Source organism: Apaloderma vittatum, unplaced genomic scaffold (genome assembly GCF_000703405.1).
Source record: "Apaloderma vittatum isolate BGI_N311 unplaced genomic scaffold, ASM70340v1 scaffold22326, whole genome shotgun sequence".
Lineage (NCBI taxonomy): Eukaryota > Metazoa > Chordata > Aves > Trogoniformes > Trogonidae > Apaloderma > Apaloderma vittatum.
Genome location: NW_009721543.1, coordinates 3058 through 27831, shown reverse-complemented (window position 1 = coordinate 27831; position 24774 = coordinate 3058). Strand labels below are relative to the sequence as shown.

The window sequence follows — 24774 nt, the reverse complement described above, 5'->3', positions numbered from 1 at the left end:
GGGGGTGTTTAGCCTGGAGAAGAGGAGACTGGGGAGGGACCTCATCAGTCTCCACAACTACTGAAGGGAGGGCATAGTCGTATGGGGCTCGTGCTCTTCTCCCAGGCAACTAGTGACAGGACGAGAGGGCATGGCCTGAAAATGTGTCAGGGAAGGTTTAGGTTGGATCTCAGGAAGCATTTCCTCACAGAGAGGGTGGTCAGGCACTGCAATGCACTGCCCAGGGAAGTGGTGGAGTCACCGTCCCTGGAGGTGTTTAAGGAGTGGCTGGATGTGGCACTTAGTGCCATGGTCTAGCTGATGTGGTGGCATTGGGTCATAGGCTGGACTTGGTGATTCAGGGTTCTTTTCCAGTCTCAATAATTCTGTCATTCTGTGATTCCGTGATCATTTCCTCCCTGCTAAGAGAAGGAGTGTCTTCTCCAAGAAAGCCCATCCTGGCTGCTTGGCTCAACTCCCACCCTCAAATCCCGCTCTGTCAGCTCCGTTCTAGTGAATCAGAGAAAAGAAATGGTTTCTTCAGAGGAGGGGAAGCAAGCCATTATACTTGTCTTTTAGAACTCTTGGTATGTTTTCTGGAAATATTTACAGTAAAGTAACACGCTAAAACACATGTAGGTGTAAGACAGTAAGAAATTGATGGTCGTGTTCTAGTTACTCAAATTCACAGTCTGAAACAGAGCTGAGCACATCATACACTGCCTTATACCAGCTAATGCTTGATCCAATATCTAAGAACTGTCAACAATCGGAGCCCTAAAAAATTAGCATCCGCCTACCTTCTGGACTGGTTGTGCATCAATCAAAATGTATGGGTGATAGCTTGACATCTGTCAGCACCCTAGGCCATGGAATTTCACACCGTGTCTCTGCGTAGCTGCAGAACGACAGGGCACAAGGTGCATTATCATGTACTACACCTTGTTTTTCAGCTAACTTGGTGTATTTAGAATTTTTACATAGCTGAATGAGAACAAGTGACACCATAAAACTGGCATCAAAGTTGGTTTTTGATTGTATCTTGGCGAATTTGGAATGTTTTGTCTCCTTTTTCATGTCATTACACACATTGTTTCAATCTAATAATCAGGGCCTAAAATGAGGAACAGTTTAAAGTTGACATTAATGAAAAACACTATTAATAATAAGGCACCAAAATCTATTTTGTGTGGAAGTTCACCATTCAAGGTTGCTGTCAACAGATAAGATATTCTGGAACAATATGCAGATGGCTGTTACAGTTTACAGATGAGGAATGCACAGATAGCCCCTTCAGTACAAGTTTTCTGAGTTTTTATTTGGTCTTTCTGTCTCATGTCTTATCACTAAATAGCATTCCAAGTTAAACATAAGGCACGGATGTCTCTGAGCTTTGGGAAAGTTTGCATAAAGATCCTGACTTTCTGCAATTTATTTTAACTATTAGTCAACACATTTAAAAACCTATACTTGAATTTAGTTTCATGTTCATTTCTGATTAACCTGTAATATTATTATGTATGTTCCCAGAGTTGTGCATTGCAGGAACCAAAAAAAATACAAGATGCCACCCCAAGGCAGAATGAACCCAGGATATACTGTGCTCTACTCTATGGGTATGTTAGTATCTTACTGGTATCACTGAAGTGTCACATGAGATGGGGCAAAAAGATCAGGATGTCTTTGCAGAACAGGGCCTTTATTGCATCAAAGCAGTAAACTATAAAGTAAGGAAATGTCATAGTTGCACTTAAATAATTTTAAAGTTCTTAAACACTTTTCCTTTCATATCTCTCAAGGTCTATTTTTATATCACCAGTAATATACTCATAAAGTTTTCCAGAATATTTTCTTAAAAATACATGTCATGATAAACAAAATCTTCCTTATCTTTCCCTGCAAGTTATACCTATTCTGCACAGTCTCCTTCTTGTTAATATATAAAGCCACATATTCTCACATATATATTATTATACTCTTTTTCTACAGTACTGTCAATACTGTTCACAAAATCTATCAAAAAAATTCTTTAATGTCACAAATTATTCCAGATATAACCAAATATCAGTATGATTCCTTTTGATAAATTTTTATCTTTTTTATGTATGCTTCCAGGTGTTATCTATAGTTTGATAAAAGCACATTTTGTTAAGTAGTTGAGTATAGTCACAAGAAAATAAACGTCACTTTACAAATTAAAACTGAATATGCTCCTATGGAATTTTCTAGACTTTGACTCTGAATGAATCAGCCTACAGAGGTCATGAAACTTTGGAAACAGTTAAACATTTCATTATACTACATGTGATAGCTTCTACTAACATATGTATGCACATATGAATGTATGTTTGTATACATGTGTATAAATGTGTATATATGTATGTACTTATGTATACATATGGCAGATGGATTAAAATAATTTTTTTTAAGGCTCTGTTACGTATGTCTCTAGCTCTATTTCAATCATCCAGTTTCAAATGGATTAAATTCAAATTAACCATGCCAAAACTGCAATTATATTGGATAAAGAAAAAAGTTTTTCAGTCTAACACACAGCTGCAGTCACAATAAAAAATGCCATGTGCTCATCCCCAAGGAACTGGGTAGTAATTAAAGCTGTGCACAGAGGTTATAATTATAGCATGCATTTATCACAGTTCCAGAATAAAAAATCCAAAACATAAACATAACAGTATTTTTAATTTCTCAGCCTCATTGCTAAAGGTTTATATGGTACACCAGTTTTACTGCAGCTTCCTTTTCATTGCTATTTTATTGGACTAAGGAAGATTAATTATCCGTAAGTGACAATAAAACTCAACTTTGACTGATGTTCTGAACTTTTTTTAAAACCACTTAATTTTTCTAACTTATTCTGCAGTCCTGCTATTAATGAAATGGACATGTGCAGAAAATGCTAAACTGTATTTTCAATAGCATTGTGTGAAAAATCTTGCTACAGAAGGTCAGATTCATGTAGTCAGATTTTCTTATTGATATATTAAAAAGGTGGGTATCAGCTCTAACTCAAAATGTTCTTTTCCAGCTTTTTTACTGTAATATATTCTCCTTCAGTATTATCTATAACTATTTTATGCCCTCCACTTTTTTCTAACAGAATGGTAATTTTTTCATGACGCAGAAGAAAAATTAATAGGAAAAGAAAAAAATAATAATTATGGTTAAGGAAAAGAGCTAATTTTATGTATGTAGGATGAAAATGTAGAGTTTCTATTATTTTGTGCAGCTCCAATGCAAGGGGACTGTCAAAGTGTGACCTGATAGTGCTAGGTTAATTGTTAGACTCGGTGATCTTAAAGGTCTCTTCCAACCAAAGTGATTCTGTGATTCTGCATATGTACATAGGGCACCTTGCCATCCAAGAGGGTCTGCAGGCAGGAGGAAGAGCTGCTAGTGGAGTACAAGGTACTGCCTGAGATATACCTTTCAAAAGTTGCTGGGCAGAGACCATGAAGTGGCTGGAAAAGCAAGGGGGAAAAATCCTTGAAGTGATGAGGTAAGTGATAAAGAGTTCCACACCACAGGGCTCAGGTTTCTAATTTATTTGCTGCTGAAGTTAATTAATTTGATTTGCTACTACTACTCTCTTAGTGGGGAGAAAAACGAGGGGGAATCATCACCGGCAGACCATTATTTTACCTCCTACTTCATAGGAATATTGTGGGATTAAATAAAAGTGCTTAGCTGTGGAGATACAGTAGTAGTGGGGAACATATAGATACATAGGTAGATAGGCTCTCATTATAATATTATTCTAAATGACCTTAAATAAAACATATATATACTTGCTCAAATCAAATCTGCATTTGCCCTCTTGAACTCTGCCTCTTCATATCCAAGTGTGACATAGCCTTAAGCCCATCAATTTCCACAGGCCTGGGTTTAGTCTTTATGCTCTAATGAAATCCAAATACAATTTCAAGAGGCTGTGTTAGTTCAGCACAAGCCCCAGATCCCCACATTATAAGAATCTGTTGTAAGTAAATTTTTAAGACTTACGATGGTTCTTCAGACACCACTGCTCCATCCTCCAGCTCTTGAGCCTGCTTATACCACGGCAACTTTGCTTCCATGGGAAGTTTCTCTACAGAACAAACATAAGAGCATGAAAATAGGAAACTTGCAGTAATGCTGCTACATGTACCAGCCTCTCCTCTCTGAGGAAGCATGCTTATGATGTGTCTGTGAATTCATCCGTGTGGAGGCTGAGCACGAAGAAGACAGAAAGCAGAGCAGGAGAGAGTGAAAGAAACTCCTTCATCACCTGAACTATAAGGCTTACAAGGTTATATGACCAGATATTTCACTATTGCAGCTAGAAAGGCTATGGTGTTCTAAAGCCAGAAAGGCAAATTAAGCTGCTTTGCAGACTCTACAACTTGGCTGTCAAAGTAGGCACTTCAGAAAGTATTATTTGGAGGGAGTCTCACGAGTGTAGCAGGCCTTCAGTGACACTGCAGATGCAAAATGTATAAAATCCTTATGCTTACCGGTAGATTTTTCAACTTCAGAAGACAAATTAAGCTTCTTTTCTGACACATAACAAAAAGGAGGAGAATCCTGATTTGATGAGTGATATCACAGAAAACCAGAGAAACTGTAATAAAATAAAATGGCCCAGCTATACTTTTCGACTTTATCAGTTCATCAGCTATGTGGATTTGAAAAAACGAGCTTAGTACTTTTTCTGTCATTTCTGATGGAAAACAGTAGAGATGCTTTTCTCCTTCTGCAGGATGTGCGCTCAGCATAAAGAGCGGCTCTGCTCTGGGGAGCACGGGGCCATGCTGCTTCGTGAGCCAAACTCCACTGTCAAAGAGGAGCATTTGAGCTGAAGGCAGTGGAGCTGTTTTAGGTCTACAGGGGTATGATGTGAGAGCAAATTTGGCACTATAATTTGAGAAGGAGCTCTGCATTTCAACAAAATGCTCTGGGCTGAGATCAGGGGAGAAAGACACAAATACAAGAGACACACTCAGACCAGTGCGGAGAACCAGGGCCAGACCTATTTGCCACTCACAAATCACCTAAGCCTCTTGCGTTTATGTAATGCACAGATTGGTACGCACCAATAGAGCAGATTAATGTCATTCAGAACGACTCTGTGGTGCACAACACTAAACCTTTCACAGAGGCACACGAAATTTCTCATCCGTCAGTGGTATCATAGAGGAACAACATCTTACAACTTGATTTCACATCTACTCCAACATTAGCCAGCAAATTTCCTTGGAGTAAGCTATTAACTGAGGAAAAAAGGGACAATAACAGAGTTACTATGCCTCTCTCTTAGAAATAGGTGGCCAAGCTCCTACTCTGAACACATTTATTAGTGTCATTTACGGATGAATATTTGCCAGCACAGCTTTTAGTTTAATCTATATTTTACTGCATTTATTATCCAAAATATGTAGGTGATATTTGTATTTATATGTTCTGCAGCTTGTTTTATGGGTTTTTGGAAAGCCAGATCTTGCATCTGTGTTTTTTTGCTTGGATGCAAGTGCTTGTAAAAAGGAAAAGGTTTTGTGTACCATTGTGTGCTATGTGACGTTTTAAATAACTTTTCTTTTTTAGAGTTGTAGTTAATTATAATCTACATTGTAAAATTTGTTAGAGGACTAGAAATGTTGATATTTTACAGTGTGCTTTGACAAAAAAATGAATAAAAGCACTCCTAATGTAAGCTAGGGAGGAATTTTTACCTTTGGAGATTTAAATAAAATCTCTCCTTTTATAAAACAGTTCCAGTAAAAACACTTAAATACTATATTATACAGAAAGCCATACCAGATGAATACACTTTCTCTGTTAAAACTGAAGATCATTACTTAATCCAGAGTTATCCCTTTTTTACCCCAATTATTGGTGTAGGAAGAAGCGCTTCAGTACCTGACTAAAATAAAATGTAGTAAATTACATGAACCATTTGAATTCTATTTCTGTTTAGCAGAGCATGATAAAAAAAGAGGGTATTGCACATTCTTTGTGTTGCTTCTTCAGCCAGCTAGGAAGATTTTTTTTCTGCTTTGTAATAACGCAGCTACAGAACGAAAAAACAGGCTAAGGTCAAAGCTTTCAGTAGCGGAGAGGTACTTTGTAACCTTATTCTAAAGCTCTAAATTCAGATTTGTGAAATAAAAAGGACGAACTTCCAGTGCATAGAATTGTTTAGGTTGGAAAAGACCTTTAAGATCATTGAGCCCAACCACTTATACAAATACGATATTTTGTATTGAAAGAGACCTCTGGATATCCTCGGGTTTAACTCTCCTCTGAAAGCATGATTCAGGCTTCGGGTATGTGGGTCTTCAAACACTATCACCTGCGTTATAGAGGGAGAACTGTGAGCGCATTGCAGAACCAAAATGAGGAGCAAAACCAAATGCAGGCAATAGACTGTGGTTTGTGAGGGACTTCCCATCCCACGGGAAAAAACTGGAAGAAAGAAATAACTGTCTACAATCAGAAATTAATCATGTATATACTGTGAAGGGCAGCATAAGTGTTTATTCAGGGTAAAGATGACACTCTGTTGCAAGGGTGGTCTTCCGGCAATTTACTTTTTTCCTGGACCAGTCCCACTGGAAAAGACTCCTTGATAGATGCAGGCAAGAAAAGCTTTCCTAGTCAGTCTTTCCCCCTTCTGAGATTCTCTAGGCAGAAGTCACTTGTGGGTGGTTTGCAAAACCTGATTTTTCAGTGTCTTACTGTGTTTTGTTTACATGTTATGCTCCAGGCTTTACTTTTGATGAGAACACCATAAACAGAAAAAGTTCCACAAAAGCAACTGACTGACTGAATTCAAACCTGGATTGTCATATGAGTCTCAAAGTCATCTAACACAATCACATTGTCTTTTCATCTTGAAAGATGGTTGGATTGATCTCATGTTAGGGTGGCAAAATACAATGTAAACATACCCATTGCTCCCCAGAGGCCCTGTGTCTGGGTTTTGCTACTTTGGTGACTGGTAGACACAGCGGATTCTCATAGTCTAGATAAACCAGAATCTTGAAACTTGGCAAGAACACCCACAATTAACCATTGAGTGCAGAAACTAAAATTCCAAATTTCACTGTTTCCTCTTGGATCAGCATAAGTTCATGGGTCACTCTTATTTCACACGGCTTCACCAGTGCTCTTAACATGTATCAGGATGGTGATTAATTGTTTAAGATTTTGCAGCCTTGCTAGTAAGAGGAACTTTGTGTTGGGATATACAATGCCTGTTTCTGACCTATTTCAAGCTTCAAGTTATGAACTGGCACTTTAAAATTATATTTTCATTTATCTACCATGAATTTTATGTATTTAATTCCTTTCAAAATACAGTGTAAATTCAGCCCAAACACAATCAGTGAGGTCAAACCTTCTTACACTATAGACAAATCTGCATTTATATTCTTAGGTCTGCTGGACCACAAATTAACAGCAAAATCCCTAGAGCTTGTAAGAAAGAGGAAGGGGCCAGCATTCACTCAAAGTTGCTATCAGGCAGACTGGAATAGGAATGTCAAGTCTTAAAGGTGTAAATTCACAACTTAGTGCAGGTGGAAACAGTGCTACCAGCAACAAGACAAGACTGCTCAGTATGGAAAAGCTCTTCCATAGAAGAATTTATGAGAACCCTTCTGCCACATTACCTTTGGGTTTGTAGCAAGGAGTAGGTACAATGCATTCCTCTTTTATATGTGGCTTTGTTTTAGGACTACAGCCTCCTGTGTGCATCCCCCTGTGATCAATGCAAAGGACCACACGGTATCTGAGTCCCTCTCCACAGGTCACAGTGCACTGGGCGAGAAAAAAGAAAATAAAGAAAAAAAAAAGTGCATGTGGTCACAGGAGTGATAACAATAAAGAGGAATATATAATATATCACAAAATAAAGCATGATGCAGAAACACCCAACCCTGAATATAAATTATTCATAATACTTGGTAGTTATGGATAACTACAAAATTGACAGAAAGTTTTGCTTTTTTTACTCTGCACATTTACTCGGTTTGGACATTTCACCACTGGATCTCTCTTGCAGTGTCACTGTCTCTGTGTTGGCTACTTGGCTTGTGGCCATCCACCCCATACCGGATATGCGTAGTAACACCCTGTCAGTTCCATCTGGAGCCATTCTGCTTTGCTTGGACAAAGTACTGGGGCTTATGGGTTGACAGGGGTGACACTCAGCTATTTTAGAACATGGCACCAAACAGAATGAGAAACTATTGGGGCTTTCTTCCCTCAGACACTTTCTTAAGTCTTTTAAAATCTATTTTTGCTAAGGTATATCAGTTTTTCACCCTGTACAAATTGTTCCACAAGTGGTTGTGCTGGAGAGGATCATAACCACCATCCAGTGGGGACAACTATGGATATTACCAATATTACTTTGGTCTTCCTTAGTAGCTTTCTTCTGGAAATTACTAAACAGGTTGCAATCAGCCAAGAACACCTCACCTGTAGGTGAGGTAGCTTAGCTTCTAAACCCCATTTCACTGGTGTGGTAAGACTGGTGTGGTGAGAAACTATATTCAAGATTAAGTCTTTACATACAAAATTAAAGTACTTTTCTGCTTTTGTAGAAAGATGTTTCAAAGACATTTACTTTCGTACAAAAGAAAAATGGATTAGGAGCAGACCATTACAGGCATTAAAGATTAGATCCATTTACAGCTTCACACATTACTGTGAATTTCTCAGCAATTCATGATATTGAGTTTATGGCTGAAAAGTTGTAATAAAGACATTCCATTTCATCTTCACTGGTTTTGCTTTGGGCATTTCATTTCTGTTCCCAATCTATTGTCAGTAGAATGTCACCAATCAATGTTACACATCTGAATTATTTTTCCGTCATATTCCTTAATCATGTTAATCCTATTAATATATTATTCCTGTGTATTTACTTTAGAAAAATAGCATAATTTAAATCAGAGATCATGGTAATAAGGAAAGAAAGTAGTGAATATTCCTACTTCCACAAGCTCACGAAACTGTAATTTAAGACATGTCCCTAGTGCAGTAAATACGAAACCAGCAAAGCTAAGCTGATTACCGGAGACCATTCCTGAGCAAGCCACTTTGGGCAGTCAAATATATTGCAAGGCTGGACTACAGGCATCTTTGGAGTATACATGCATTTCCATTCTTCCACAGGGCTGATATGCCCCTGAATATCTTCTTCCACACACGAGACGCTGCGGCTTTGAATGCCCCCTCCACAGGATGAGGAACAGGCAGTCCAGGGTGTACTTTCCCATCTGGGGAAAACAAAACAAAACAGAGAGGCATCAGGAAAAGCAATCCCTATTGCCCCCACGCGCACTCCCTCAAATGCATAAACTGCTGTCTGCAGGAGGGTTTTTTTTCTGATTAATGTCAGTAAGAATTAATCATAAGTATTTTTTCATAAATGGCCATAACAGCAAAGCACACTCATGGCTGCCATACATAAATCACAGACTAGTAATGTGAAATTTACAGACTAGTAATATGAAATCTCCCCCACTAATGCAGTAACAACTACCACAGAAACTCTAAATACTTGTAACTTAATTCCTTTTATTTAGTTGCTGGGATTATTATATTTTCACAACTTGTAATGTTCTGAGGAATATTTGTCACAAATCTCAGAGTGCTCTGAAGCTGATGCTCCTTTTGCAAGAATATACAAGGAAAAAACTGAGTTGATGTAAAAAAAGAAGATGAAAGGAAATTACCAGAAAGAAGATGTGACTATACTGATAGGATATATGGCATCTGGTGGATAAATCACATGGGCCTTGTTTCCTTACAGCTGAGACAGTGAGAGGAAACGAGAAATCACCTTTTCTCCACAGGTGCCATTTGAGAATGCAATGACAAATTGACAGAACAATGTGTATGTTCTGTGTATACTTATGAGAATAATCTTTTATACGGTGATGCATATACGACAATGTAGGAATTGTTTTATACATGTACATGTTTCTCCACATAAAATTGTCTAGTATTTCCTCTCTTACTTTCAAGCCATTGTCACAGAGAGGATCTGGGACCATTGTCATGATCCAGTGTGTCTATTCCTGTAACATCATGTGCATGCCCAATGGTACCAAAGTGTATATGTTCTGCCTACCCAGAATTTCACAAAATCTTTTTTATTTTTTTCTAAAGGTAAATATCCCTTTGATAAATAATGTTTGAAACAATTATTTTGTTCATAAGATCTCATTTTTTGGACATAAAACTGGTTTTGCGGAATAATTAAAAAAGTGAAAGGAAAGATTTTTTTTCTTCCACTTAAAGGAATTAATTTTATGAAGTAACAATTACAAGATCATAAAGATTGTTAAGCAATATGAAAAATATTCATCTTTCACTGTGATTTTTCTTTATATAAACCAAGATTTTTCTCATCAGCTCCAGTAAACGTAAGCACGACTCACACTTGGCTACTGGCTGAAAATGCCATAAAGTTCAATATGAAATGGCTTGTATTGATAGCTGTTTATGAATGGGAAAGCTACTGATAAATTCTATGACATGACCCAAAAGTGGTGAAATCATGTTTACACCATGCCATGACCACTATCACATGCTCGGTGTAAGCGACACATGTGCCAAACAGGTAAGGAAAGTTTTTGGTTGAAATGTGTTACCTGTGGCCCTGATGAACACATTTCCGACTATCACAAATCTGAATGAAGAGGTCTTATACCAAAACAAATGAGCACCAGAAACTGCTGCAGCCTGAGCTAGCTTTTCCTAGGCATAAAAAGAGATGACACCAGGGAATTTGCTGGAGTCTTTGGGACAAGTTTCCAGATTCCTCAGGCAACCTCAGCAATACCAAGCAGCTCAAATCCAGGCAAGCAGTTAGGTCCTCAGGTTTTGTTTGAGTATAAGACAGGAAGGTAAAGTTTCTCTGTTGCACAGCTGTTAATGCAGGTACCACGGCTCCTTTCGAGGTATAAAGACTGCAACATTGACTGAGAAAGAGAAAAGAATCGGTGGTGCTTTGAAAGTGTGTATTATGTTGATTGAACCATACCTTTCTCTCTTTGTGATAAAATTCAAGGCTGAGGGATTGCAGTAGAGAAATCTTGAAAAGATACCTTCACAGGTTTGCTCTTTGCTTCTCCTGGAGTCTTTGTCGCTCTCCTCTGTCCCTTCTATGAGGCGCCAGTCTCAGAGAGGTAATGCAACCAGGGCTATCTAGTCTGGTTGGAGGTTTGTTTTTGGTTTGGGTTTTTTTTCAGTTTTTTTGGTCTAAACTCCGCAGGTTCAGAGGACTTTTTTCATCCACCTGACTTGGCCATCTCATGCCACCTGCCTCTGATGCTTGGAGAAGAGACATATGGCTGTGTCTTCCCTCTCAAAGTGTAGCAGGGAGACTTGAGCCCTGTTTTTGGGTTCATAGGAGTACATGTGGGAGTGAAGGAAGGGAGAAGTGAGGAGGCAGCAGGGAAACAGCATAAGGAAAAAGGTGGCACAGAGGTCCCCACCAGATGTTGCAGTCTGAGCCATTGATGGAGGGGGTTTGAGTGTTAAAGAAGAATACCATGGCTAGGAAAGTGGATGTAAAGAGACTGTGAGACCACAATCCAGAGAGGCTTGAGAAACAGTCTCAATCTTTTGATCATTTTCAGGGAATGATTTTTTTTTTTTTTTTTTTGCTTTTAATGTTGCTGAAAGCCAAATACCTCAAGGCATTTTGATCCTTTCTTTTGGATTTTCTTCAGCAGTAAAATAGTCTCTGCCTAGCTGCCAGCTCAGGATGTTTTTTCATTAAATAAAGTACCTCCACTGTTACGTACTGCCAAATCATCCTCTAATATAAAGTTATTCTCTGCTTTTTGCCATTGCATATGCCCCTTGTACACAATCAAAATAAAATCTGTTTGATTCAAAGTTAGAGTTTGAAACTAGATGTCAATATTCTAGCTTATATATTTCTTACAAACAGACATTTGATTTTTGAGGTTAGAATGTATGTATGTGTTTGTTTTAAAAAATAAGAACAGAGAAAACTGATTTCCAGAAAAAAGGAATTAGATGCAGGGATATATTTTATAAGTGTATCTCATGAATATTTGGTGATAATGACTGCATGTACATAACCATAAGCAGTTAGCTAGGAAGAGAGAAACCTAATCCAAATGAGAGAGATCATTGATAGAGGATGTCAGTGCAAAGGGCAACCACAATGTTTGGCAAGTAAGCTGCTCTCCACATCACCTTCTCACTCACTATTTGGGGTGGGTCCATGATTTGGCTGGAGACTCTGCTGAACATTTGCACACTGATGCTGAAAGCTCTCTGCATTAGGCCTCACCATGGTTTGAGGGAGGTTGTTTCCTCAGCAGGATGAGACTAACAAGTTGCCTAGGGGGTTCGTTCTGTGATTTCATATTCCATGACACAATAAATTAATGAAAAAGGAAACACAGCACAATACTATTGCATGTCCAGGCAGTATTTCAAAACCAAAAGGTTATTATCCTTCAGCTGCTAAACATTTTTATCAGCACTAGTCTTATTCACTGTTTTGAGACTAATTACTCATGCAATTATTTCCATGAGAATCTCATGTATTACAATAAAGATATTTTAATTGTGAAATAATTCATAATGCAAATCAGGCCTTGATCCGGTTCCTGCCCCTGAGCTCTGATTTCTTAGAAAAGCCAATGGATTAATTCCTTTAGGGGAAGGTATTACCATGGGTTTGCAGGATTACAAGACAACACTAATACCGTCTAAACACAAAATCTCACTATTTATAAGCATGAAAAAAGCAGCACCGCTAGACAGAGAGATAAAACCTTATGGTTCATTGCAAGCCACAGGTTATAGTCCTATTCGGAGATGACTAAAGTGCAGAAAAAGGAAAGGTGTGAGAGAAAAAGGGAGGTGGAGGATGAGGAAAGAGAGAAAGAAATGGACCACAGACTTAATAAGTCTGCATTGCTGCTTCAGCTAGAATACTGTTTCAGGTCTGCATCAACAGAATTTATAACAACAGGTTAGCACTTGAACATCTCTAGATTTACCTGCAGGAATTCAGAGCAAGAGGAAAGAACCACCTGTTAGTTTAGTTTGAGAACAAAGCAGAAATGCAGAGAAGAGAAAAAAAATAAGCAAATGTATTTGTTAATCCCAGCATCTGGTTAACTGGTTTACATACCGAGGAAGGGGGTGGTAGAGGTCATAGGGCATGATCTGCTTGTATCCATCACTGTTAGGAACAATAATGCCAACCCTCTGAGTAGAAGGTACACATAATAAAATAAACACTAAATGATTACATTACACAACTTTTTATACACAATATTACAAAAAAACCCACCCCAAACAAACAAGTTATTTTATCAGAGTTGCTATCACATTTAAAATAAAAATTATGCTCCCGTCCTGCAGTTTCTAAATTGTTCAAAGAAAAAAAACAACCAATTACTAATTCATTCTTATGACTATATTACCGTTTAGTGAAGAAGCCATTCATTACCACAAGTGATCTAAATGAGTTGTCCAAATATTATTTAAATTTATGAGATTACTCTCTCCTATTGAAAACTAAATATTTTTTGTCTACACTTAATACTTCCTTCGAGCTTGGATCCAAAGTCACTGAAGAAAATAGGGGAATGTCTATCAGCTCCAGATAGCTCTAGATCAAATCCACTTTTAAACTATTATATGGTTGTTTCTGCCCTTCGGATAAAATGCCTGCTTTTACAGGGGCCAGGATTAGAAATTGGGGGAATCTCAGTTCAGGAATTCAAATCTGCAAATCTTGTCTCTCCACATCATATTAGTCCAATTTCATTAATCTTCAGGACCTGTTTCTTTACTTGTTTTTTTTCTGGAAAAAAAGACGGAGATGGAGAGAAGAGTGATTGGTTTTTTGTTTATTTGATTTTGGTGTTGTGATTGGTTGGATTGGCTTGCTGTAATGTTATCGTCATAATATTTAAATAATACATCATCTAAAGGTTATAAAAAGCAATAGGGTAGATCAAAATTAGTAATTACCTGAACTATTATCACACTAGTTATGTGTGAGATGGATGTCACTTCACTTGCTGGCAACTACGGGGTCTTACTGAAGTGCAAATCTGGGATTTTGTCTGCACCTTTTACAGATTCTGACTCAGAGTAACTCTACTTGTTCTGTCCCCTGATTATAAGGCATATCTATTAACACCAAATAGATGATCCCAGAGAACCTCACTATTTATTCCACCAAAGCCACTGTGCAACTGGAGAGTTAGATGGGGCAGGTGGGCAGAAGCATCAAAAAGTGAATGCCAATTACTTTAAAATAAAAAGTGTGCCCCTACCCAAGTTACAGAGAGAGTAAATTGTCTGAAAATAGTGAGAACCTTATATAGATGAGAGGTGCTAGGTATGCTGCTATGGGTTTCTGAAAGGGGGAAGGAGCAAAGGAAGGAGAAAGGAGAAAGTATTCTCTATCCTCAGCACGGTCACTCAGAGGAGTCTTGTCATGCTAAAGGGGTCTATTCTCCTTTCAATCAACAGGGATTTTATGTGCATAACTTGTCCAGGATAGGAGAATGGATCTTATGTTTTCACAATGAGGAGTCAGTGTCAGGTCAGCGTGCTGGGATTTTCCAGCTAAAGCACAGGAAGGTGCTGGAGCCCTGGGAGTATGTGATGGGGACTATACAGATCCCTCTAAGATTAGCAGCCTCTGCAGTGACAGCAGCCCTCTGCATGAGTGTGCATATTTGCATCTTCAGAGAGCTGCCTGCTTTCACGAAAATCTAAAAATCTAGGAGAAGCAGTTCTGGCACTGGGAAACTTTGGAAAATATGAATGGGTCATTCAGAGTATGGCCAATGAACAAGTCTTTTCAGATTTATCTTGACGGGTAAATGCCTGGAGAAGTTTGAGAAATTGTGTACTGTAATTTTAAGGAGATAGGAGGGGACATTTTCTATGGGTTTTTTTGCTTGTATATTTGGGATTCTCTGCTGTTTTCGTGACTCTTCCATCACTGCTGCTCAAGTTCCACTCTGAAATCTTTTGCACTTTCCAGCTCATCAGCTAGAGCGGTTGGAAAACAGAGTAATATAACAAGTTCAGAATTGAAATAATTATACTATAAAAGCATCTACTGCCCAAGAAAGAAACATATTTCAAAACATTTCTCACTCATTGCAGTGAGAAATGTTTTCTTTCTAATAAACATGATCTATATGTGTAATCCAGGTCTATATGCATTAGAATGCATAATATCCAAGGCCATTCCAATGGAAATAACCATACCACATGCAAACACTGTTACGAAGATTAAATAACATTTATAAAGCACTAGATTAATATTGTCATTGGAAAGGTTTGACCTTCAAAGAATTTTGCGTACATAAATTGCATTTCTCTAAATGGCATAGACCTCCACAGAATTACTGACACTGGCCTTGTGCATATGTGAGAGGCTGACAAAGACTCTCATTCTCTTACAGTAAGATAATGATCCCAAGCAATGTAAGTCCCATGGTCACAGTGGGGAGAAAGACCCCCACGATAATACTCAATGGCTTAATTTACAACTTTAAAAATCAGCTTGAAAATACAACAGTAGAGCAAATAGTTATTGTACCATTAGCGGCAACTGCAACTTTCTTAGTCTTGTGTAGGTTTTTTTTTGTGTTTTCCACAACAAAAACCCAACCACACTTAAATGAACTATTAAAAAAACATCTTAGAGATTACTTTGTTGAATGTTGAATGGACAAAGTGGTTTAAATTCCATGAATGTATAAATCCATAATACTCCTATAAAGAGATCTAGTTTATGGTCTTTGTTCACTGCACATTACTCAGACAATTCAAATGGCACGATGTGCTAAATTAACAGAGCAAATAATAATAACAGTTCCTCCAGTACACAGATTACTTGCTGATGTGGGAATAGCTAACAAGACTCATTCACACAACACCTAGAGCAAACTTGCTTTGGCAGGAGCACAAAGCAAATTATTTTGAAGGGCTGTTGTGTCTCACATGTCTGAAATCTTCCATGCTTTTCAGACCAACAAGTTGTGTCATATACTCTGCAGACTGGTTTGTTTTCCTCCTGAGTGCTGGCAGCTGCAGTACAGTTGCTCTTCCAAGGCATGCATCCAGCTGGCACAGGAGCTGCACTTGCCAGAAGTGGGTGTGCTGCACCCAGGTCTGCCACCTTGGCAAATGTTCAGCGTTCCCTGAGGATGCGTGCCTGCAGCTGCATTCCTTGAAATTCATGTTTGGTGTCTTCCCCAGTAGCTTGTTTTCTCCCTTAAGCTATCCCTTCAGCATAAATGACAGGCACAAATGCCTTTGTCCTTCCCGATGACTCTTCCTTTGACAGAGTGCCAGCCCTTCTCTCCTCCCTCTCCTGCATGCCCACTTGCTGAGCCATGCAGGGACATGGAGGCTAGAGCTGGGAGAAGAGCCAGTGGAGAGAAAGGACGTCTCGCACTGAAATCCGTCATGGAAATGTAACTCTGCATGGGGATGATGTACTGAGATGCTCAGCCTCTGCAGGACATCCACATGCCTCCAGCTCACAGCCTTCACCTCTGCTGTGGTCTGTCTTTTCCTGGGAGTTTCCTACCTGCACTGCTGCAGCCATACAGCTGCCTGCACTCCTAGGTGGCCAGAGCTGTCACACCTCTTTCCTGATGTGGTCTCATCGAGTGAAGATTTAGGCCTTTGCTGAAATCTGTCAGATTTGAGGGTAAATAATCCTCATGGCAAAAACTATGCCACCTGAGCAAGGTCTGAAGTATTTCACAGCTAATTCATTAAATGAATAGAAGCACTTCAGGACATAGTTTAGTGGTATGGTAGTGTTGTGTTGCCAATTGGACTAGATGATATTAGAAGTCTTTTCCAACCTTAATGATTCTATGATTCTATGCATTTTGTATTTATATACCCTTTTTGTATTGATATATCCTTCTTCATATAGTGTTAGTACTTTACAGATTGCTAAAAGCCAGTGTTCCCTACATAAACAGTTTTAAATTGAATGTCAGTGTATACTTAACCTACTTAAAAATACAAAGGATGTTAAGAAAGCTATCGTTCTGTGTCAACTCCCAGAAAAACCTCACAATTTGGTCACCATATCTGTTCAGCAAAACAGTATCTCACCTTTTTAACAGATTACTTGTTCATGGCATAGAGATTGCAAATTCCAAGAAACATATGGTTTACTTGTCATTGCCATAGTCTAATAAAAGCTAATCTCTTTACTGGGCTTGAAGTGGGTGTTTTCAATTGGATGAAACAAAAGTACTTCCTTCCTGTAGCATGACTGTAATGTTTCTAAAAATCTTCTCTCTTTTTAATTAAGTTTAATATTTTATGGCAGTTATGATGAAAATTTGATGTTATTTTACACTACTAAACATTAACAAGTGAATATCCAGTGAAAATCTCTGTAAGTGACCATCTTACAACTCCCTGCAGTTTTGGTCTCTTGTAGGACTTAAATAGACTACATTTCCCATAATTTCATCTTGGGCAGACAGATATCTGTATATGATGTTCATAGCAGTGCAAGAACTATGTTTCCACCTTACAGTTTGTTATCTGACACATCCTGACAGTTCCTTTCTGCCTTTCTTTCTGTTTTTCTTTAATATGAACTGTCTCCTTACAATTGAATTTGCTTTGCTATTCACATCTTTTAACACTTCAATGAATGCTTCCTGGCCCACCCTCCCTGCCTGTTCTGACAAAATAATTTTCTAGCTTAATTTAAACGCCTTTTACCCAGCCCTAAACTTAAAGTTATTGTCTATTTGTCTTGAGAAGAAAAATGCTTCTTTAGGCATTAGGAAGATTTACAGCTCATCTTTTTTCTGCTCCTGAACTCAGATGACCCTGATTATGACCACTTCCTTCTCCATCTGAATTTCTAATTCAGCCATCCTGAAAAGTTACCTGGTGGTTCCTCTCCTGCTGCTCTGAATTGGTTTTGGCCTCCTAAGCTTCTCCTCTCTCCTTCTTTTTCATGTGTAATACAACACTTTAGTTCGTTTCTCCACTGGCCTTCCTGGTTCTCTGGAACTTCTGAACTGTTTGAAAATCAGCCTCCTTAAGTATACAGTTGCAATGACTGATTTTTGTTGACTGTGCGCTTTCATTTGCAGGCAGCATACTTTTTGCTAATATTAGTCTTACTTTTCCAGCACATGCAACTTCAACCATGCTGGCAGCAAAGGTTTGTTCTCTCTTCTGCTTTGACTGCTGAAAACTTAATTTCTCATCATCCCTTAGAATGGTTATCTCTTACTGCCTTTAGGATCGTTCATATGCATACTATTGGCTGTGGAAACTGAGACCAGACCCAGCAATCAGAGACAACAATGGTTCAGAGAGCACTGCAAGGCAGAAAGCCTTTCTCAATCCCCCTGTAACAAATGAAGAACTTAAAAGTAAAAATGCAAATCCACAGAAATGACCATTTGCCTGAGGTAGAGATCAGAGAAGAGCTTTGTCATGACCATAGTCCCATATCCATGCAAAAAGCTTAGGTTTATATAAAACGTCCATTTTCTGTGGTAATTATGGGATATTTTATGAGTATTCAAAACAAAGTTTAAATTTATTGTATGTCCCAGTCAAGGGCAATAACAATAATTGAGTCATGTCTCAGACTCTTTTTGTCACTGCAGATCCATGGCTGCTACTGTGTAAACCAGAAAGTGCAGCCTGTCTTTTCAGGAACATAACAGCATTCCAGTTCTGTTCATCTTCTAGAAAAAAATGTAGTGAAAATGAGAACACTGCACTGCTGTGATACTTGGCTTATAATTGCTACCTAATATATATCTATAATCTTCAGAGAGGCTGGTAACAAGGAAAAAAAAAAGTATTTTTTTGGCTATTTTCTACTTAAGCAGCCAGTTTGTAATGAGGTGAGGAGACCTCTGTTCCTGATTGAGAGGATACTCTATGTTGCCTTTTTAATCATGCATATTTACTCATTAACCACCTTCTTTTCTTTTGAAGGATATATATGTAAAAGTTATCATGCACGTCTTGCATTGTTGCCCAGGAAACAGCACACACACATCACGAAGTATATTGGGGACTTACTACTCAGGGTAACTCTGAATGACCAAAATCCTAGATGTCCTTCGTGCTTTTTCATTCGTACTTAATTGCTCTTGTTAAATCAGCTAAAAATAACAACTGAAAAGTAAAATTTTATTTAAATTTGAGTTTCTTTTTGCTAATGCCTCCATTTGCCACCACCCATTATGGTTAATTGAGAATGCCAAAAGAAAGGAAAAGGAGTTTGCAATTTTGCTGGAGGACTCCCTAAACTGTGGATATCTGAGAATTCCTTCAGGTCTCTGAGTGTTTTAAGTCTTGCTTGAATTAGAGATTTTCCCTCAGTTTCCACAGGTACTAATATTACTTCTGGTGGCAGGCTTACAGACAATACTCTAGGCAAATTCCAGGATTTTTTGCCTGTATCAATCAAGCTGGCATTATTGTCAAAGTGATAAAAATAGTGTTAGAGGCTTGCTAACATGAAATATTTGAGACTGTGGCTGCACAAAGTTAGAATCTTTGCTGAAGAAATCTTTATGCACCATTGAAATCTCCTGGTAAAAACACTAGGACAGATTTTGTGACTCAGAAAATTCCACATTAACAGTTAGCAGAGATAGGCAAAACACAGAGGAGATGATTGGTAAAAAAAGCAGAACAGTGCAGCTGTGATTGTCACTTAAAAGCTGAGGATGAAATCTAGAAGCAGCACTGATGTTGCTCCAGAGAGTACTCTGGTGAAGAGGTGAATGATAAGTGGGAAAAAGCCTTTTCCGTATTGGTAAAACATGTTTTTTTGAGCAATGCCTTTGAATCATGAAATAAATGGTATCTTCAGCTTATAGTACCTCAGAGTTGTCCTAAGTCTGTGTTTAGCACACCCATTTAAGTCAAATCTAAACAGACTTTCTGAAGAAAAAAAATCCATTCATCTTTCCTTAGAGGATGGCAGACAGGTAGATACTGATAATAGCTAAAACCCCTCCCCTAATCTCTCCAGTCTGTGCAGTTTTGGATAGTTTAAGATTAGTAGTTAATTAAATACGCGAAATACCAAAGTTGGATTTTGCCACGTAGAAGGGGAGTGAAATAGACTGAACTGATGCTGTTTATAGCAGTAGTCATTATACATGTATTTGCCAGTGAAGTACCGGCTGTTGTAAAAACTTAATGGACTGTAAACAAGCAGATCTTTTATTTCTATCTTTCTAAGGCAGGAGCTGTGTCCCAAAGAGGATTGATGAGAAAGGCTGGATAAGGCCTTGATAGTATCTGGGATAAAATGAGACTTGGTGTCATGATGCATCATCTGTCCCAGAAGACACTAATTATCAGTCTTACTCAGGTGGATGAGCCACCTTTACTTAACCCAGAAAAGGAATATGTGTAAATTCTATATGTTTGATAAATAACCTTCCACACACTGTTTCTCTCAGTATGTGAGAAACTGTGTTTGTAGAAAGAGTTGATTAGTTTTCCACGTTTATTCACGCTAAGCTTTTTTTGCTACTCATGATGCCAGCAATAATGTTAATTATTGCCATAACAAGCACACTAAAGTAAAACTTTTCTATGCATTAAGCCTAAAGATGCATCTAATTGCAGGCCCACACGATACTCCTGGTATTCATTTAAACTTCTCTTTCACATGCCTTTTGCTGAAAATTTTAACGTGAGGCCTCACACAGTAACCCCTTCTGGTTGCTTTACCCAGCACCACTGTGGTCTTCCACAATTATTTTCTGTGGTGTTCATTGACACACCATAGGAAGATTCAGCAACCACTAATCAGCTATGCCTCACTGGAATTGGGTTTGCCTGGAAAAATTGACCTCTTCTTTTTATACCAGCAGAGCAGCTCACACACAGCAAAGACACTGCAGAACCAAGACATCCTCCTCACTCATGCTCCTGATCCCATGGTTCTGCTTCACCTACCCTCTTCCTGACCATAAGAAAGCATCGGGACTGCAGAATTTACCACAGATTTCCTCTGGTTTTCTGTCTGGGTTGTTGATTCTTGAATTTTTTACAAAGGCGCTTTTGAAAATAATAATTTGAAATTTGGCATTCCGTGAAGATGTTTCCAAAAAGTTAATTATTCTCTATTACTGCCTGTACCCTGAGAATGGCATAGCTGTATTTCTAAATGACTCTCTCCCCTCAGGGCCTTTATATCAACAGCTTTGCCTTGCTATATCTTACATAAAACAAAAATTTCTTCCTAACATCTGCTCAGTTGTTATTTTTCCCCCCTCTTTCCTCCTATGTACCATGCAGTTGTCTGTCTTACCATTTAAGAATATGTCATTTAAAATTACCGGAAAGGTATGGAAAATATCCATTGTACAAATTCCAGAGGCAAATTACATATTTAACTCAGAACTATATTTTTAGAGAAACAGGAGCTTAGGCTTTAAGAAAAGAAAAAGGGAAAAAGGAAAAAAAAAAAAAAGCATTGTTAATATATTCAAGTATTTAGAGAAATTAAGTTGTTTTTTTTTGAGAACACTAGGACAGGAGAAACATGCTTGATGGAATATTGTTAAAGGAAAAAATTGTTTTGTTTCGTTGTTGGAAAAGAACCTCTAAATTGAAAAATCGCTTCTTAGTACTTTTCACATAGCCCTAGTGAAGCTGCATTCTTAATATTGTATCTTTAATACATTCTAATGAAATACACGATAAAGTATGTTACTTAAAGGATGTAGAACACAGCTGAGACAATATTGTATTTTGAGATTGGGTATTTCCACTGTTTAATTCTGGGAGATTTACACTTCACATTTAAAACTGTATGAGAACACTTCTGGCTTTTAATTAATTGCAGTTAGAATTACCATTAAAAATCTGCTTATTAGAACAAAGGAATATAAACTGCTACAGTCTCCATATAAATGTGTCTTCAGTGATAAAAAAACCTGAGTGTTGATTCTAGTTATGAAAAGTCAATGATATTAATGAAAACTTTCTAGAAGAATCTTGGGCTTGGAATGATTTGTTCTGTTCTGATAACACCTAGCTCATTTAAAGTTGGTATACCTGGTTTGGGAAGCAATCATCCTCAGTTAGGTGGAATCACAGTCCAATACATCTCTAAAGGATCCTTCTCCTGGCTAGGGCATCTGTTTCTATGGCAGACTCCAGCAACCTGAAGGGCCATAGCAACTTTTTAGGTGGCACTTGCTTGAACTCCTTTTATCAAACTTGGCACAGAACTATTTTTTTGTAAATAAATGGCTTTAGGATATCCTTGCACACATGCCTGCTGGGATGCATTTAAACATCTTTTAGCAAAGCCATACAAGAGGACCAAATGGTTTAGATTATACAAATCCATGAGTGGCTGCAGTCTGACTTCCACTGAAGGTTGGAGGAATCAGTGCAAAAAAGGACTGGTCTTTTTGTGGTTTTGTTCCTTTTCTTATGCACAGGAAATCTGATGCTGCGATCTTACTATATTTAGAATCAATCTTCTGAGGAAGAATACTTGGCATGGAAGCAGATATGATTCTTTTGTGCACATCCAGAGGGTATTGATAATTGGAACAAATTCCCACACTACATTCTTACAAGTTACCATGACTGCAAGTAAGTTTTCTATATAGAAGAAAATGTAAAAAACCCATAAAAAGAATGCCTCTAATTGTGATGACAATCATTTTTCTAAAACATTTTTATCCCAAGGGAATTTTTGCCATCTTACTAACAATAAAGTTGTTGATCGTGGGATGTTATCATTGACAATTTGTGTTCTCACATTTTATGATGTCTAATGAGGCAAAACACAATCTGAGGGGAAGAAACAACCATTTCAAATTAGTCCTTGCAATGCAGAGGTGCTAAACAGAGATCTTTTTCTATACAGTACATCCTTCGAATGAGAAAGAGATCGAATTATGTAGGCTAAATAACATTGTAAGCAATAGCAACTGAATATTTTGCTATTTTATTTTACTCCTCTAGAGCCCAGCCACTTTTAGAACGGGAGCTGACTGACCTCGCAGGACAAGGATCCAGATTACACTCTTGAAGTTTTGGCTTTGGCTTGATATTTTCAGGATAATAGTGACAGTATTGATCTGCTACTACTCGGTTGCTTCTCAGATCAAAACACTCAGCAGATGTCAGTTGATAACCTGCAATACACAGTGGAAGAAATAATCTGTGATGTGGTGTTCTTACTGTCTCTAAATTCATCTAAGTGCATCTAAGTTCTGGCTTAGTATAAAGCAAGCTGAAAAAATCAGTGCTTTTGGACATAAGAACTGTTGTTTTACAGACCCAACTGAAAACAACAACTTAAATCACATGTAGCAGGAAACAAGATAACCAATATGGTCAAAGTAAGATTCAGAAGCCTAGAGCAAAAAGAACAAAGAGAGAGCAATGCTTCTTTGTCACTAAGACCCATGTACTCAGTTCAAAGGGTAGAGCTGCTGGTGGGGACAGGGGCAAATGGGGATATCTTGTGATTCCAAGGCAGTCCCAGATCCCATCAGCCCTTATGTTTGACAACTGTAGCATTAAACGCAGTCGTATCAAAATGTACTTTATGTACAGAGCCTGGTATGATCCTAAAAAATCTGAAGGTTACTACCACTGTCGCTACATCACTCCTCTAATTTAGATGTAACTGCTTTCATTTTCATATTTTATCCATTTTAAATGCATAAAACTCAGCGCAGCAAATCTCAGGTTGGTACAAACACCAAATGCAGATGACTTTCTGGAATACAGTGGTACTTTGTTACCTCCTCCACAGGATGCTGAACAGGGAAAAAAATCGGTTTCCCTCCATCGATGAATAATAGGCTGATAGAAGATAAACTGAACTGAGCTGTCGGCAGCACCGGCATAGCGGATCTGAAAAAGATGCAACATCAAAGAGTGAATCTGATATAAACACCATGAAGAAGCATTTCACCACATGCATCCTGCAGCTTTGAGACATCTTGCAGTTACATGAAATACCAGAGATACTTCGCAACACAGAGAATGAAATGCACAAAACAGAGCATAGTTGGGTGGCAAAATCTTGGCTGCAAAACATAGTAAATCAAACTTCTGAGCATAAAGAGTGGCTTTTCTGACTCTGCTGAGACCATGTTCTGAAATAATCAATGTATGGCAAATGTACTGTTAGTGCTACTGACCATGTATTCAGGGCTGTGCTGTGCGAAATGCAAAGCTATAAAAATTCTAATTCAGTACATTTTTTTTCTTTCTGCACTGAGTATTTTTTTTAATTTGTGGCACTGCCATTATTATAAGGCCATCCTTCTGCTAACTTTAGATTCACTGCAAAAATGCTCCTTTCAGCTATAGGCAAGGACTCTTGGCTGGAGCTAAGCGCATGTTCAGAAAACACCCTTTAGAGTCTACAAATACAGCCAACTTTTAAGCTACCTGAGCTTCACTACACTTCTAGTACTGTGTGTGCTGAATGAATTTCCTGTGTAAACAAGACTTTGTAGTGCAAAGAGTGCAGTAAGAAAAAAGACCTTTATGCTGCTAAAGCAGCACTACCTGCACTTCACCCAGGAAAGAAATCCTTCCTCTTTGATAGTTTTGCTGATTAAATATAGTTACAAGGATGTAGAAATCTCTGCAGAGCATCCCTTGTTCTTACTTTTAAGCCCTTGCATGAACAGCTAGCTGGCAAGGGAAAAACAACACCACCACTACTAAAAGCAGCTTCACCTTGCTGATTAT

General features: G+C 38.2%; 1 protein-coding gene across 1 annotated transcript; it reads right to left on the bottom strand.

Annotated features, from left to right (window-relative positions):
• Positions 1 to 3995: 3995 nt before the first annotated feature.
• Positions 3996 to 23925, bottom strand: LOC104275474 (ADAMTS-like protein 1; the record flags this gene model as incomplete). Its single annotated transcript, XM_009871438.1, has 6 exons — positions 3996 to 4084; positions 7647 to 7794; positions 9056 to 9260; positions 13169 to 13219; positions 23060 to 23198; positions 23814 to 23925. Coding segments are annotated over 6 exons (744 nt in total), but the record flags the coding sequence as incomplete, so codon positions are not given.
• Positions 23926 to 24774: the final 849 nt, after the last annotated feature.